Source organism: Malus sylvestris, chromosome 16 (genome assembly GCF_916048215.2).
Source record: "Malus sylvestris chromosome 16, drMalSylv7.2, whole genome shotgun sequence".
Classification (NCBI taxonomy): domain Eukaryota; kingdom Viridiplantae; phylum Streptophyta; class Magnoliopsida; order Rosales; family Rosaceae; genus Malus; species Malus sylvestris.
This window is the reverse complement of record NC_062275.1, coordinates 15,429,869-15,448,207: the sequence shown is the minus strand read 5'-3', so window position 1 is coordinate 15,448,207 and position 18,339 is coordinate 15,429,869. Positions and strand designations below refer to the sequence as shown.

The window sequence follows — 18,339 nt, the reverse complement described above, 5'->3', positions numbered from 1 at the left end:
TTTTTATTAAATGAGAAATTACAAAGTCTATCTTTGAGGTCTTTTTTATTCCAAAGGATTTTTTGGGTAATGTAATTTGTTTCCAACTGACTTTTATTTTAAGGTTTTTTTTTCACTTACGAACTTGTAGATTTAATTTTGATAATTGAAGTTGCGTAGTTTGCTATACATTTCAATTAAGGACAAGGCGTTTAAATCATGAAACGGAGTGGCAAAATCGACCTTTTAGAGCTTAGTCAATTTTCTTTGTTTGCATAGGGTGTGTACGGATCTCTTTTGGTTTCATATGCACTTTACCGTTAACCAAATTGACTATCTTGATAATGATTATTTTGAATATGATGCTATCCATACACTCTTTTTACCTTTCAGATACCATTCTCAATTTCTGTCATCTAATCGAATGAATTTAAGATGATAAAAGAACATAAATTAATAAGGTGTGTGTAGAAAGTAAAAAGTGATGTGTGGATAGCACCACCATTTTTGAAATTATAACCAATCAAATTGATCGATTTAGTTTTCGGTTTTTATTCAGCAATAACTATTAATAGTTTGCATTTTCACATCCAAAACTAATAAGCCAAATCACCTATTCCATTTTGGTAGATGTGAGTTAGGTTTGGTTATGACAAACACGCTGTCCCATTTTTCACACCCAAGTTCAAATACCCTATTGACATAAAAAATAAATTAAAAATTAAAAAAAATTCTAATTAGAGTAATTTTATTTTCAAAATATCGTATTATTAACAACACTTGAAATCCATATTTGGTTATTGGTTTCTTTTTTTAGCAAACGATAGCATAAGTGCGTTAAATTGTTAGTTGTAAAGGGGAGAAAGATCGAACCTACACAAGATGCATAAACATAATTGTTTTCCGCCACTGCAGTAAACATCATCTGCTGGTTATTGGCTTTCTTAGATTCCAATAAGATGGCGACAACACATCAAAGTTAACTAAAACTTCTGATAAATATTTTTAAGGACAATGATTTCATCAATAAAATGATGAACAAATTGTAAGATGATGTAACCATTTCAGCTCCCAAAAAAAAAATCTCACACGTTTACAACAAGAAAACAATGAGTTAATGCTCCGAAATTCACTAGCTGCGCTCGATCCATCCACTCGAAGCGCCAATACAAAAGCTCTTCAATACTAACCCGGACTACAACATCAATGATGCTCAACATCAATGAAGCTTCTGACCATACTTTCCTTCCAACCTATCAGCTTAATTCAGATCACAAATTGTCCGCTTAATCGCGCAGCTTAAGGTTGAGCTTGTGGACTAGTTGCGAAAAAACAAATGAACAAAAAAGAAGAGGATAATCTTCTGCCACAAAATTGCCATCCCGCCTTACATGACGTTAGAAGCCAAGTTACGATGCGGAAGAATCGCGACTTGATTTCAGGTTCCCTGTGATCTTGACAACTGTGGGAATTTTTAATGTCCTTCAATGAGTTCTCTTCAATGCTCGGCTGATTGGTTCTTGGAAATACTGAAGTGATATGAGAATGGCTTCCTGCTCATGAAAAAGCAAATATTCAAAATAGTAACGCAGTATTTTCAGTAAGAACTTTTCATCCATAAGCAGAAGAGCAAAGAGTACGCCATAAGTACCTCTGTTCGAATTGTTCGACTCCCTTGATGCGGGCATGTGTTCAAATACAAATCAAATACCTCTCGCACATTCTTTGCCTTAAAAAAGATCCAATAAAAACAGAATTCAATCGCTGCTTCCTTTCTATATTTTTACTTTCAGTTAAGTTAGCTACTAGATGTTTTGCCTCATGCAAGCGTTTCCAAGATCAAAAGATATTCACAAGTCCATAAGGGGCTGTTTTCTGTCCTAACAAATTTTTTAGATTGCTCAGATGTACGGAGTAGTTTGTTTTTTACTACTCAATATCTACTTTAAGTTGTAAAACCAAGGCCCTGATCAATTCACAGTATCACACTAAAGCCCTAGGAACCGTACCTTTAAGTTAACGTCCTCTTCAACGCTCTCTTCCAATCCAGCAAGTCCACCAAAAGCAATCAATAGATGCCTACCAAAATATTCATTCAGTCAATTAACAAGTATCTAATTTCACATTTGCCTCATGCTAAAAAAAAATTGTAATATAGTTGGAAGAAGTAATACTACGAAGATATGAAGTGTCTAAAAATAAAAATCAAAGGAATTCTGATATGTTGCAAAAAACTGATTATAAAAAAAATTCAAATACCCATGATGCTTTAACACAACTGAATACAGTCATCTATTCGAATAAAAAAATATTGACTGAAAAAACGCTTGTACAATTTTCATTTTCTGTTTAATAACTTTAATGCAACTTTACAGATAGAATATTGTAATAGAGATGAAACGGTTGCCCTCAGGCCAATCTCTGAGAAGGCCCGCCAGGCGAACTTACTTAACCAGAAAACTAAAGAACCCACGTAAGTTAACAATTGAAGTACCTATAGAAAAGAAATGGAAGGAGTATCATGTTATTTTTCTCCATATCCCTAAAAGAATGTGCATCTAGAAAGAGGTTAACAGATTGAAAGAGGCTGAAATTCCATAGCAGGTACAACCAGATCCTGCCCAATAACTAAGCAATCTAGTCAATGAATACAAACTACAGTAGGCATCTATCAAATTACAACATACAAAGAACAACAATTGCCTTCAGTGGCTAAAGACCAGCTACCCAGATAATGCGAAATGCAGAGCATCTAAGGAAAAAAAATGTTATTAATGGTTAGTACGTTCAGAGAAAAGTACCTGAAGGTAGGTATAGTGAGATCAGAGGAATTAATAATCTGACCGTGCTCTGATGTACCAATTGAATGATCATAGCCTCCCTGTGATTGAATAACAGAAGTTGGTAAAGAAACGCCATATCTGAAAGGTTAACAAGAAACCATGTATTTAAGGGAAGGGGGCTGAGAGAGAGAGAGTCAATGCATGAATACCTTGTATGGGCATTCATTCATTACTGAAGTAATATTGGAAGCATAGCGCACTTTGTACCCCCAATACGTTCCTGCTTCTTCCCTAGGCTTCGAGGATGAGACAACCTGCCGTGAGATATCTAGATCAATGCAATAGAAAAGGCCAATACCCACATAAGATTCATAGTCAACAGCAAAAGCCTCCACTAATGGACGACAGAGAGAATAGGAAAGGCCCAAAAAAAATTCAGGACAAAATCATTACCAGCATCCAAGTTCCAACTTGCCCCCATAGCCACAGTAACTCTGGTTCCAGGATCAAGTACTTGATCAACAATGACATTCTGCATATTCCACCATTAAATTAACTAATGGTTAAGTCGGGAGGGAAAGGCGAGGAAGAAACTATCAAGTTGCAGTACAACTAGAATGTGAGAGAGTACCTTACTCAAGCCCACATCAACTAGTGTTCCCACAAGGTTGGGAGGTCTTTCTTTCAGTGTGAAACCTATACATTTAACGCAAGCTCTCAAAGTTATTTGGTCATAGATCTAAACAGAAAGAACAAACAACCAAACAAAACTAAGTAGCACAATCCCATCATCCCATGTACATCCGAAGTCTGGACCATTTCATTTATCATGTTGGTTCTTGTTCAATATCTTGAACATTGTCATCTTTTAAGCAAGTATCAGACAAGTTTTTGTATTTTAGAAGAAGCATTATTTCAATATATTACCTTCCCGAAACAGACCCCATTCATGTTTTCGCAGATGGTGCGGAGCATCAAGCGGGGGCAACATACCCTGTCAAACCAATGTAAGTCGAGAATACAAGCTGATAATAAACAAAAACAACATATGATGCATAATCGAAGAACTCACCACATATCTTAAGCTGTTGTGTTTCGGAAACAGAGCTTTTCTCAAATACTGAGGTGTCTCAAGGTACCTCAAAATTCGTACAAGAAAAGCAGCACCACTTTCATTCTCATCCGAATCAGCTTCTGGCAATGAGCCAGACTCACTCTTATTGTCAAATATCACCACCTGTTTACACAATAATCAACAACAAAATAGACTAATATGCTCATTTAAACATCAACTGATATAACTAAGGGACCTTTTGGGATTGCTTCTATAGAAACCACTAATGACGCGAGCGCTTTCGCTAAAAGTGCTTTCATTTATAAACAAGATAAAATTTTTGCTTACAATCCAAGTGCTTTTCCAGCTTGGAAGTGCTTCCTGAAGAAGCATGTTCGTAGGCACTTCTCCAGAAATCGTTCTCTGAGCCATAAGCACTTCTAAACTTTTCTGCCAAACGCAGACAGAAGCACTTATGGCTGTCAAGAAGCGCTTTTAACCCTTATCGAAGCAATCCAAACAGAGCCTAAACCTCTAATTTTGGTAATCATAGTTCAAATAAACAAGTTTAAAAATTAAAACCTCGTCGATTCGGAAAATCGTCGCAGCACGAGCAATCTGACTGGCCAACTGAGAAATATTTAGCAATAAATAAAATTAATTAATTAGCAAATTGAAGAGGAAGTGAAACGATAAACAGAAAGCAAATATCCGTTTGGACGGAGAGAAAATATACTCTGGTGGCGAGTTCGAGGGATTGAGTGTTATCGATGATTGAACCGGGGACGGCGACGCTCACGGTGCGTATCACGGCGGCCCCGTCGACTTTGTGCTTCTTCTTCTTCTCTTTCTTATGAGAATCTCCATTGGCAATGTCGACTTTGTTATCTTCTGGTTGTGCTTCTGCTTCTGATTCGGCTCTCTTCTTCTTCCCCATTTCTGTTCGACGTGGTCGTTTGGGTCCTTACCGCGCCTTTCCGATGGTTTTTTTTTTAGAGTTCAGGGTCTTTTTTTTTTTTCGAAATATAAAGAATAACGTTAGAAAGATTAAATATATATATATATATAATTTTATAAATTAAATGATATAGAAATTGATAATTGAATTATTAAGTTTTGATAAACGTGTTTATTTTTATTGATGATGCATCATAAAGTTTACAAATTTAATCCCCCTAGCATTATCCTTGAAAAATAGAGTTTGGAGCTTGTAAATGGGAAATTCTAACTAGTACCCCACATTTCTTTTAGAAATACAACACTCGCCAATAACTTACACTATGTATGTTTAAATGAGAGAAATAAATTTGAAATTTTGACCAAAAAATTAGAATTTATAAATTGAAATGCATTACTTCCCTTATTTAGATTCATAAATATAGAAATTTTGAATTTCCGCGTGAAAAAAGATCTTGGAATTTGGGACCTCCAATTCTTAAGTTTAAATTTCATATAAATAGGTGTCATTTTTATGAGTGAGAGTTTAAGAATAAAAAATTATGTATTCAAATTTTATTGCTATTTTAGGTTAGCCAAACAAGAAAATTCACAAATTCTAAAAAATAATATTTCGTCAGTTCTATTTCCGTTAGTTTGAAATTGCTTAATAATCTTAAATTTCCTTATCCAAACACAGTGTTAGGGGGTGTAGTCAAACTAAGATTGTAAAGAATTTAAAAGGATTTTAAAAGTGATATATTTGATAGGATTTAGGAAGACTCCTACAAAATTCATATGGATTTTAAAGAATTTGAATGGATTTAGTTTGTAGATTTTGGTGGATTGTGGTGGATTTTCATATAATTTTTTTTATTGAAAAAAAAAGAAAAATATTTCCCCTTGCCCTACTTTACTCGATAGCCACTTTATCCCCTCCCTTTTCGGTTCCCTTTCACACAATCATGGCTCCATCTCTTTCTCAATTGATAGATCAACATAACTTTGGTGAGCTTTTGAACACTACACCACCAACAACCATCACCACCGACTGCCCTTTTTGTCATATCCCGATCCCGACATACGTCCAGAATCAAAACGTGACGTCATCAAATACTCGTATCTCTAACATATCCCCGCCTCTGGGATATGGGCAAAGTAGAACTCAAGAATCAAATCGCATAGTAATTTTCGTATACTCTATGGTTGCATCTAACCTCCTCGTTAGACTGCGTACGTACACTCAATAGGGATCAAGTCATTCGTAGTTCACCATTCACAAAATCAGACGTTTATCCCACTGAGTTCAAGCAGAAAAGCATAGCATCCCTCAATCATTTACTATAACCTAACAACATGAAATTCCTGGACTCAGGCTACATAAAAAACCCTTATGAAAATCATGATTTCTTTTTCATCCAACATATAAATCATTATGTCTCATCATGATATCACAATTCACAACATACATCATATTTAAGAGCAGATGAAGCACAAAACCATTCTCTAGCCACATTAATTAATTAATATGATCAAAATAATAACAATCATTCCCATATCTTCTAAATTCATACCTTATGAAATCATAATCGAATCGTAGAAAATCTTGAATGAGTCACCCAGACGTCCAACAACTTTTCTAACTCAATTCACAAGATTCTTGAAACCATTGTCACAAATATATAAAAACTAAGGATAGAGCGACACATTTAAGCCAAGTCTACTTAAGTAACCAAACAGGAAGTGGCCCCCTATCGTGGATTAACCAACCAGAACCACCCATGCAGTAACCAAGTAGGCATTGACCCCCCTATCGCGGATTAACCAAGTTGAGTCACTCATACGCATATGTTAAGTAGTGATCACCTATCGTGGATTAACCAAGCATGATCACCCCTAAGTATGTATGGCCATAAGGATCGCCTATCGCGGATTAACCAAGCACAATCCATAGAAAAAATGGTCCCCTATCGCGGATTAACCAAGTAGGTAGTGACCCCCATCGCGAATTAACCAAGCAGAGTCACACCTACGAAACTGTTAGGCAGTGATCACCTATCGTGGATTAACCAAGCATGATCACCCCTGAGTGTGTGTATATGGTCATATCAAAGATATAAGGATCACCTATCGCGGATTAACCAAGCACGATCCATAAATAGTATGGTCCCCTATTGCGAATTAACTAAGCAGGACCATTCATGTACCACTGCTACATGGTGCAGGAAATTCAACACACATCCTACCCACCACTTACAACGTAGTCACCTACACCATCAACTTCTCATGGCCACCAACTAATATGTCTCATAAGCATATAAGTTCTACAGAATACTTCTAATAGGATTCTATGATCACATCGTCACAACATTTATCAGACTTACCATTCACATTACTAAAAAATAATTAAACACACATATATCACAATCATCATCAGTACACAAGCCAAATCATGTTTAATAAACATAAGTCTATGGCTAAATATATAAAAATCACATTTCAATATAATCATATTTATAAGACCAATTCATATTCACAAATGATATTAATATAAGAAATTAAGGTAATAACCATATCACATATATTCAAGTCACTCTCTAACCAATGTAGGCCCACTAGACTTCACTTAGTCTTCCGTAGTACTAATTTTATTATTTAGAACGTTTCGAGACATGTCGTCGAAAAGTCAACTCTCAGTCAAAGATATGATCCATAACTCTACGTAATTCGATCCGAAAGATCCACACATTGGATTTCAGATCCGTAACTTCCTAAGGTCCACATTATGCTTCTAAAATAACATACTAATATTTCATTATGATCCAATGGTCGGATCTCCGCCAATCACAAATTCAAGGGGTGGTCGACGTTTTATTTTACGAACTTACAAATCCTATTCGAGAAGATCCGTACGTTAGATTCCCGATCTGTAAGTTTCTAGTGTGCTCAAATATTATGTACTATAACATATTAAAGTTTGGTGACCATTCAACGGTCAGATCGTTGATTCATTTAATGTCCAAGTGGCAGTCTTTATCAAAACTATAGTCATACGACGAGATCTCGTCAATCGAACATCACATAAGGAATCAGGGTATCCAAATCAGTTTAGGAAGGGCATGTGGGGTCTCAGCCCACGCGCCGCCACACGCGCCGCCGCACGTGGCGGCCGGCTATCCCATCTCGCCAGAAAATTCAACTATTTTTAAAAATTACCAAATTTTACAAGCAAGTATATCTCAGTGAGGGGAGCAAGTTTCATACCTGTGGCCATGTCCAATTTGGCCGGGAAACATCTCAAATTTCCCATGAACAGTCGAAAACCCTTGATTTTGGGTGTTCTTGATTTGACTTCAAAACAACTTCGACGCCCCAACCAATGCACGGGCTTTGTTTCTGAGGTTGGGGAGTCTATTGGTGTTGGTGGTTGAAGGAAATTGCTTCAGGTTTTGGTGAATCGAAGCCAAACCGGTCGCACCCCTCCCCTTGTACGATTTCTCTTAAAATCACTCTAATTGCGTTAGTTTTTCGGGTGTGAAAATGATAGAGAACGACTGGGTTTGAAGTAAGGACCATTTTGGCACCGGTCCCGTCATCAACGGTGGCTGGAATCGAAAAATATGGACGGGTGGGGTCAAAACTACAACCGGGTCGAAGGGGGTCCGGTTCCCCTCCTTCTCCCTTTTCCTTTTCACCTCCTTGCTTCTGTTTTTCATTGGTCCTTCTCTCCCCATCCTTTCTCTCCTTTCTTTTCTTTTCTTTTCACCTTAGCCATCCACGTGTCACAATCTGATCATTCCAAAAAATCTGGAGCCTTTTAATGAGGGCCAAATTTACTAAAATATCCATAACTTTAAACGTTAATAACCCTTTCGTTATAATTCTGTTTCATGAATGGTTTACGCCTACATGTTCGTGAGATCAAGCTCTATTCGAAAATATAAATTGTGATCTCGAATGGTCTACAAATTTTAAATAATTAATTTCCAAACTTTAAGCCTCGTAACTACTTTAATAAGAATCTAAATTCAAACAAATTAAAATAAATTCTCGAACAATAATACAAAATCTCAATAATTCAAATATGTAAATCATAACAGTGAAATTCAGGAACGGGCTGGATTTCACACTTTTGCCACAGACGTACCTTGTGGTACCTGTGCATGGCTGAGGTTGGTAGAGATTTGAGGACTGCCTAGATAGAAAAGGATTTGATATCTTAGGGGGTGAGATTCCACCAAAGTATATGGTGGTTACCTGTGTGTAGCTGGGGTTGGTAGAGATTTGAGGATTGCCCAGATGGAAAAGGATTTGAAATCCTAAGGGGTGAGGTTGGATTCTTTTTAGTCTTGCTCTTAAATCTCACAAAATTCACAACTTATTGAAATCCTCCAAAATCTTAATTTTTTTAATACACTTAGATTTGGATGGATTTTAAAATCTTTTAATTGACTACATCTAGATTTGAATGGATTCTAAAATCCTTTAAAATCTTTTAATTGACTACACTAGGATTTTAAAGTCTTTTAAAATCCTGTCAAATCCGAGTTTGACTACACCCTTAGTGTCCGCTTAATAATTATTTTGTTTTCATAGAAAAAAAATTTAACCATTTTTTCTTAGGAAAACTAATGAATAAGGCTTTAAAACTTTGAGTTTTAACGAAAATGACAAAATAAAGGGTAAAGTGAATAGTACCATGATTGACTTGTTAGTGTAAAAATGTGATTTTTTGTAAAAATGAACAGTACCGAGAGTTTTTTGTTAAAATTTTTTTTCTTTAGTTTTGAATTATCCGTTTTATTAATCGGCATAGATAGTACATAGGACAACACAAAACTATTCATCCCCAAACTTGGATATAAAAAACTAGAACAACATTTAAAAAAAAAAAGACATGCGACTTGATTAACATCACGAGATATACAAAATAATAGAAAAGAAAAACATAACAAAACTCAAGGGAGCTTTATATAGAGAAACAAAATGTTTGACTATATTTCAAGAAACTCCACTAGTTTTTAAACATGTCAATGAGAAACAAAAACATAAAAACTACTAAAGCCCAGCCCAAAAACATTTAAACAATATTTTAAAATATCAGCCATACCCCCAAGGCTTTATGGTTGTTAATAAAGGAAGAGGATCCGGTCCAGATCTCTCTCATCAAATGCCCAGGATCAAGTGATCTAAGCCGTTGAAATTTGATCTAACGGCTACAATTATTATAACTTTTAAAAAGGCTCCCTGTTTGTAGTCATTGGATCAAATTTCAAATATCCATATCACTTGATCCTGGGCATTTGATGGGAAAGATCCGGACCGGATCCTCTTCCGATAATAAAATCTAACTGTCACAACTCTAACAAAATTAATATGTGCTAAAAGCTCAACTTATCATCGACTATTTCTACATAATCAGTTTTGAAACTATATGCAAACTTAGTTTATATCCTTTTATTATTAGAATCAATTCAACTCGTCCTCTACCATTTTTGCATAATCAGTTCAATCAATCCTCGACCATTTTTTGCAGAATCAGTTCAACCCGTCTTCGACCACTTTTACATAATCAGTTCAACCTGTTCCCGACCATTTTTCCAGAATCAGTTCAACCTGTCCTCAAATATTTTTGCAAATTCAGTTCAACTCGTCTTCAACATTTAACCTATCTTCGACTATTTTTGCAGAATCAATTCAACCCGTCCTCGATCATTTTTGCAAAATCAGTTCAACCCCTTGACATTTTTTGCAGAATCAATTCAATCCGTTTTCGATTATTTTTGTAGAATCAGTTCAACTTGTCCTCAATCATTTTTGCAAAATCAGTTCAACCCCTCGACCATGTTTGCATAATCAGTTCAACCCATCTTCGACTATTTTTGTAGAATCAGTTCAACTGGTCTTCGATTATTTTTGCATTTTGTGCAGAATCAGTTTAACCTGTCTTATTTTTGCAAAATTAGTTCAACTATCTTTGATCATTTTTGCAGAATCAATATAACCTGTAAATATAAATATTTTATTTTTATCACCGTAAATGTAAAGAAGATAATTGCTAGCAAGACTTGTTGCTAAAGAGAGTTATGCACGAGTTGCTGAACTCCTATTTCGCAACTTAAAGCATTTAATTGCAATGCGGGGCCATTTTAAGAAAAGTAAAATAAAAATAAGAAAAACTGGAAAACTATCCATTTTGAGCCCATGGTTTTCACCTTCATCTCACCCTTCACCATCTTTATGCAAGATTGCAACACAATCTCCACCTTCAACCAAAGTGGTTCCACCACCACCACCAAACTAACCCATTTTTTTCTTTCAATTTTTGTTTCTTTATATAATTTACAATTTAACTTTATAAACCAATTAAGAGATTCCAATTAAAACAGCGTGCCTTGTTGCACATTTCAAACTTGGTTTTGATGTCTCCCTGCACATTTGAAATCTGAAAGGTAGTGATAAGCAGTGAGTTGAATCAAAACCTCTTATATGAACCTAGTGTGGAAGTTTAGACGAAGAGAGAAAAGGGCTTGGCTGGGTGAGGATTAAGGAGATCTGGGAGTGCTAATGGTGGATTGGGTGGGTGTATGTTTTATTGACAGTTTGCACACGGCGGAGCGAAGTGGGGTGGGTGGGTGGAAGTCTTATTGACGGTTTTTTTTCCTTCAAAATTCATATAAAATTCTAATTCAATGAGATAACAGAGAAAAAATGTCTGATCTTGAAATGAAAAATGTACACTAAGATGGGATGACCAAATTGCCAAGCGAGAGACCTTTAACTGCAGACTCGCTTTCATATCCTCCAACTAAAGGGTAATTTTTAGTATAATCAATTTGTATAGGGTATTTGTGTAACTTACACTCTAGTGAAAAAAGGCAATGATGAATCTATCACATGTATTAACTTTTGTCTCTTCTTGAAATGTTTTAAAATGTTGTTTCAATATAAAATTTAGTATTAAAAGTATACTTTGTATGTAATTTTTCCAACTCTTAACTATATATCTATGTCTATATATAAACCAATCAAAAAACAGATAGTTGGCAGACGAGGTGTTGAAAAAAATGCAAAAGTCAGAGAAAAACATTGACATGAAAGTTATTTTAGAGCAAGTCCACCAGGAGTGGATTGCCCAGCACCCAGCACCCAAAACAGGCTGGCCCCCAGCCAAATCACTCCACCCCAGCCTAAGCTAGGCAAGAGTGTAACGACCCAAAAATTCTAAATGGGAAGTTAAATCTAGTGATAGGCCAAAATAAAATCATGGTTAATCAATATACTATTAGCCACATAAATGAAATTTGATCATATTATGGCTGCATCTAACCTCCTCGTTAGATTGCCTACGTACCCTACAAAGGGATCAAGCCATTCGTAGTTCACAATTCCAATTTCTAACTCATTTTTCGAAAATCATTCAAGTGACTAACAATCACTAGCTATGTTCAACAAGTGAATCACACCAATTGCATATCAAATATAGATTATGGGTATCAAAATTGGCTTAAAAAGGCAGCATCGGCTTACTGGCCACGCGCCGCCAAGCGTGGCGGTTTCCGGCGAACAGAAACCCAGTTTTCCGACGAAACCCTCAATATTTGGGTAGTTGTCGATTTTCCACCAGAACGAACTTCGACACCTCATCCAATGCTTGGACCTTGTCCCTGAGGTTAAGGGGAATCTTTTGGTGGTAGACATTGACGACAATCGTTATCGGATTCACCGGAAAAAGGATAAAACCATTGGGACACCCTTGGGTTTTATGGCTTCGATTTGTGAATTTGGGTTAGAAATCTAATGCCATGGAGACATTAGGCTTGATGAGAGTTTTCTATAGACATCGGAACCACCTCGAACAGAGGTTAGACGAAGAAGGTAGGACTGAGTCAAGGAACCGGGTCGGGTGGAGAAACTGGGTTAACCAGTTCTCTCGTTCTCTCTTCCCTTCTTTCCCCTCATTTCTTCTGTTTCTGATTGGGCAATCTGATCCCTCATTTCTCTCTTTTCTCTACATCCCTCTTCATCATAGCCATACACGTGGCACTCCAATTTCTCCAGAAAATCTGGAACCATTCAATTTAATGGAAAAATCACTATCTTTGCCCTCAACTTCAATCGTTAATAACTTCTTCGTTATAACTCCGTTTCACGAACGATTTTCGCCTACACGCTCGTAGGATCAAACTCTATCCATATATGTCAAGAAATATAATAAAATATACGAGGATAAAATACATCCTCTTAAAATTACGTTTAATCAATGAGGGGCATTTTCTACTTATCGATAAATTTTCTACATTTTCATATATTTTAAATTTTCTAGGGTATTACAAAGAGATAGGCCCAGAATCGATAGACCCAATAGCTGGACCATCTGACGTCATGCTTGCATTAGCCTAATGTCAAAGCCCATTGATTTTTTTTTTGCGTCAAGCGCGTGTGATACACGCTCGAGTCTATTACATAGGTTAGGTGCTGGCGCATTTTTTTAGGGATGGACTTGCTCTTATGGGCAAGTTACTCGGTTACAATAGTGTAATTAGTGACAGAAAAAAAAATTGAATTTGACCCTAGTAGTTTGAGTTTCTTTTCAATTAGGCTGTTGTAGTTTTATTTTATTAACATTATATTTGAGCTCAATCTAAACATTCGTCAAATTGTTAGATGTAAATGACAATGTTTTATGTTGTGAACTAAACATTAAGAAGATGTATGACCACTTAAAACTTGATTGCACGACACAACTATGCTTTGATGTTTATAAATCTTTTTCTGTCGATACATCATGATGTATGTGAAAATCGACTTCCATCTTTTCGATTAATGACTAAAAACATTCACCAGCAACTACTCTAACTAAATCAAATATTAAATCGAGAAAAATTTAGTGCAACAACTGTGACAACCCGTCCCTAAAATTTCGTTTTTATTTATTTTAATCGAGAGAATTGACGAAAATGCCTAGAGGTAAGGATTTTGATTTATGTTGACCATCGTCTAAAGGAATGTGTGACTTATTCTTTTGGCATATTTAAGTAGTAATTGTTGGTACGAACACATAGACGAAAGTCGTTTGCGAGTCCGGATTATAAAGGTATAGTTACGAACGTTTGAAGTTGGTTATTTAACGTTAGTTAATTGGTTAAGGAGGACCAATTAGATAAAAGGTAGAAAAAGGGCAGAAGCCCAGTCAGAAATCAGGAAAAAAGGAAGAAAAAAAAAAGGGAAGTAGCCTTCCGTTGACCCACACCCACCGCGAGCTCCCATTTTCCAAGGCTGATTCCGACCAACTCCGGTGGAGATTTTCGATGCACCACCACCATCTTAAAGCTCTCATTTCCCTTTATAAAACCCACCCAAGAACCACCTTGATTAACCACAGTATGTGGCGGTTTGAGGCCACAAAAGTCGACGAAAATCAATAGTACTCCAGCCACCTTTTTCAATTTTCTGGCTAATCGGTAAAGCAATGACCGATGCCACCACTTGGGCTTTGTAGCCCATCATCCTAGGAGCAAAACCTAACCAACCTTGACCCCGTTGGACCACCGTAGACGACGAATCGACACTGGGAAGCTTTGGGCACCTGTTGGCTTCGTGGGCAAAATTGACCATCTTCTGTCCACTTTTGGACTACGTGGAAGGTATAAAAGTTGTTCCTCTCATTGAGATCTTCATTTCTGTGAAATTTGAGGATTTTTGGAGATAGTTGAATTTTCCGGCGAATCGGGGTAGCTGATCGCCGTGTGCGGCGGCGCGTGAGCCGAGTCACCCCTGACTTTTCTAAGCTAAGTTTTACACCCTAATTCCACTGGTAAAGTTCGATTGATGAAATCTCATCGTTTGAACATAATTTTGATAAAGACCTCTACTTGAACATTTTGTGAATTGATGATCCGATCGTTGGATTGTCACCAAATTTTAATACATTATAGTACATAATATTTGAGGACCATAGAAACTTATGGATCAAGAATCCGATGTACAGATTTTCCTGAATTGGATATGTAAGTTCATAAAATAAAATGTTGACCGCCACTTGGTTTTGGCAATTAGCGGAGATCCGACCGTTGGATCATAATGAAACATTAGGATATGGTTCTAGGAACATAATGTGAATCTTGGAAAGTAACGGATTGAAAATCTGGGATGTAGATCTTTCGGAGTGAGTTACGTAGGAATGTGTTTTGTGTAAATTATGTATTCTATCGATAAGAATTTTGAGATGTGATTTGATAATTGTTCTAGGCGCTGATCGTTCATGACACCTCTATGTGTGTGCTAGGGAGTTGTAGCATTCCAGATGAGTGAGTCTTTTCCTTTCTATTGTATATTATATATATATATATATATATATATATATATATATATATAATTGACAATTCCACAAACGTTTATAAATTGATTATTGCATATAACTACTGTGAACGCTTTGAAGTACTAATGTGAACTATGAATGGCTTGATCCCTGTGCAGGGTACGTAGGCAGTCTAACGAGACGTTAGATGCAGCCATACAATAATTAAGACAATAGCCTTGTTTAGGGAATTGAGCAATGTGAGAGACATTGGTGGAGAATATGAGATTTAACCTTATGATTTGGTGGTTAAATGTTGGTCATAAATCAATGTGTAAACAATCAAGAATTTGAAGTAAGGAAACGTAAGTAATGATAATTAATTAAACTAGTGTCTAGTTGGGCTTGTCACTTATAAGTATTCCCGAAAATAAATAATTCGGGAGTATGGCATTATAGCTTATGCATTTTTATGCCACATTATATATATATATATATATATGTATATGTATATAATTGGAAATGCTATAACGTGGTTGAGTATCAGATTTCATCATAGTTTATCTATATGTATATTACCTGCACACAATTATTATGAATGCTTTGAAGTGCAAAGGTGAACGCAGGACACTCAGGTAAGTTCAGGTGAGTTTATGGTATTAGTTGAATTAATGGGGTTATGGTATGACTACATGTATGTTTAGGCAACTCCTACCTTGTCGTATAGGTTGCAATGATGGGCAACTCTGACACTGTCGTACATGTTGCCCAAGAATCGTATATGTTACAATAGATATAGTTAGAGCTCATAAACATGCACCCTGGTGTTAGTGCTCCTGCTCGTGGCCAGGTCACAGTCTTTCACGTGATGTTCACCTCCCGCACCTTACGCTTACCTTGGATCCAAGGTAGGTGCACAATCCTGTCGTACAGACCACTATAGGTGGTTCCGACTCGTAGGTGATCCGCGATTATTCGCACAGTCTTCACGTGATCGTAGCACTTGAGCGTATTTATTTACACCCAGTCATGTCGTACATACCACTTTAGCTGGTTCCGACTCGTGTGCATGTATACTTATTGAGCTATGGATAAGTCGTACAGGTCACTAGAAGTGACTCCGACTTATGAGCTAGCATATGTGATGAGATATGGATAAGTTGTATAGGTCACCATAGGTGACTCTGACTTATGAGTTAACATTGATTGATGAGATATGGGTGCAGTTGTACAGGTCACCATAGGTGACTCTGACTTATGTACTAGTATGAATTATTAAGCACATGATTATTTATATTGTTGTTGAGCTGTTGTGTTGTGGTATACTTTTGGATTTAATGTTAGCGTACATTTGATATCATACTTATACATGGTGAATTCTCAGAAAATATACGGTTTTACAAAGAGGGGTTATTACAAAGATAATTATGGTTTCAACGTTTTGTTTTTTTCCCACTCACATCTTCTGTTTTGCACCCCTCCAGGTTTTAATTGCTGAATGTTTGTATCGACAAGAATTCTTGGCAATTTCAGGATAGAAGGCTACTTTTGAGGGTATAATCTTTATCCGTTCTACTGTACTTATGCTCTAACGTCACGTGTGAAGTGAGCTTATTCTCGCTCACCAGTGCACTCTGGTATTTAGGCATTCTTAGGTTCAAATTTATTCATATTTTTCCACATCTTTACACTTTATAGCTTCGTCACCTTCCAGGTGTCGGCCAACACAACTCAATTTAGAATCCTTGTGAACATACCGGGTTGGGGTGTGTCAACAACAAACACACATTTGACTATGGGATTGCACGTTAGTGGTAGTGAGCGTTTATTCACGGTTATATTATTCTTGTTAAATTAACAAAGAATGTTGAATCCCACATTGAAAATCGTAAGTGTTGGACGCGTTATATAACAATATATAAGACTTTCGACCGTGCGCTTGTTTCTATTAGATATAGGTTAAATACTCTAATTATATTCCATTCATCTTAAATAAATTAACTAATTTAATTTTTTTTATATAAAAATTAATATATTTACCAAATATTAGTGGATGCAAAACTTAAAATTAAATCTAAAATATTAGAATGTAAATAATTATTGGCGATATGGCTTCTATTATATAAAGGCCATATTACACCTTAGGTACACTTTCCATATATTTAATTTTCTTTTTATAATCAAAACCATTTAATTATTTTTAAATATAAATTAAAACCATTTTTGCATTTCTCTCCACATCAAACATTCATCTTAAAATTCTACACTTGTTGCTTATCGAGTTTGGAAGAAGAAAGTTTGTGTTTCTATGCGCATCCTCATCAAGGAAATGTCTAAAGCTGCTGCATCTTTATCCACATATCCTCCCCATTCGGTACTAAACAATTTACATACATTTTGTGAACTATATATAAATACTATTTCTGAACATTACTAATCATACTTATTATATGTTAATTTTCTTTTTAATTTCTTAATAACGAGATCTAGGAGTGCATGCATACATAATTTGGAATTCATGGCAAATAATGTCATTGCATGCATTGGAAAGTTAATGCATGAGGCATTTGGGTCGTATATAATGTTAATTTTCTTCTAAAATAGCTCTGAAATGTCTCTGTGAGTCTTCGTCACGGTAGTCTATTCTTTTGGAGGCCGGGTCACAGAGGCATTTCAGTCTCTCTTTAGCTATTATCGTGTGATTGACCAAAATCAGAAATGAAACCCAAGATGTGCCATATGAAATATGAGCCTGAAATTCATCATCTGTTACTGAACTACCCCGTGGTGGGTTGTAGCATTGTTATATGATAAGGTTTACGTGAAATGAGGCGAGATAATGAGTATGTCTAATAAGTGCATGTAAAATTTCATTTCAAGTTAACCATACGTTCTCTAAACCAAAATGAGCTTGATTTTGTAAGATCATTGTGTCGTTAGTTTTGGAACATGAAGTTACAATATAGGATTCTTCTTCGGCCTTGGTATCTCTTCCATATCTAATTTTGAAACGCAAACAAATATCAGCGTGATAACGTTTTATTCACTTGCCTTACATTATATCAAAGATTATCTTATGGTTAGGTTGAAAAAGTTGATGCCAAATTGGTCCAAAGCAGCCAAGAGGTGGGTGTGAAATAGGCTTTTGTTCAACAATAGAAGGTCGGAGGGATTTTGATAGTTAAAGAAGATAAATAATATGTTAATCCCAGCCCGGGCCCCTACCACATTCCAGACTCGACTCCGCCGTAGCACGATATTGTCCGCTTTGGGCCCCGACCACGCCA

General features: G+C 36.2%; 1 protein-coding gene across 2 annotated transcripts; it reads right to left on the bottom strand.

Annotated features, from left to right (window-relative positions):
* Positions 1-958: 958 nt before the first annotated feature.
* On the bottom strand, positions 959-4,829 carry LOC126609384 (uncharacterized). Of its 2 annotated transcripts, XR_007618130.1 has the most exons (12): positions 4,553-4,829; positions 4,399-4,446; positions 3,835-3,999; positions 3,690-3,756; positions 3,394-3,458; positions 3,216-3,294; positions 2,972-3,090; positions 2,781-2,860; positions 1,989-2,058; positions 1,631-1,708; positions 1,376-1,532; positions 959-1,339 (listed from the first exon to the last, which is right to left on the bottom strand). XR_007618130.1 is itself a non-coding variant. In XM_050277318.1 (11 exons), exons 1-11 carry the CDS (start codon positions 4,751-4,753, stop codon positions 1,464-1,466), a joined length of 1,041 nt encoding a protein of 346 aa, XP_050133275.1. In that variant the 5' UTR covers positions 4,754-4,829; the 3' UTR covers positions 959-1,463. The 2 variants fall into 2 exon arrangements, 1 of the variants encoding a protein (XP_050133275.1); XM_050277318.1 differs by having other exon boundaries at positions 959-1,532.
* Between the last annotated feature and the right edge of the window lie 13,510 nt (positions 4,830-18,339).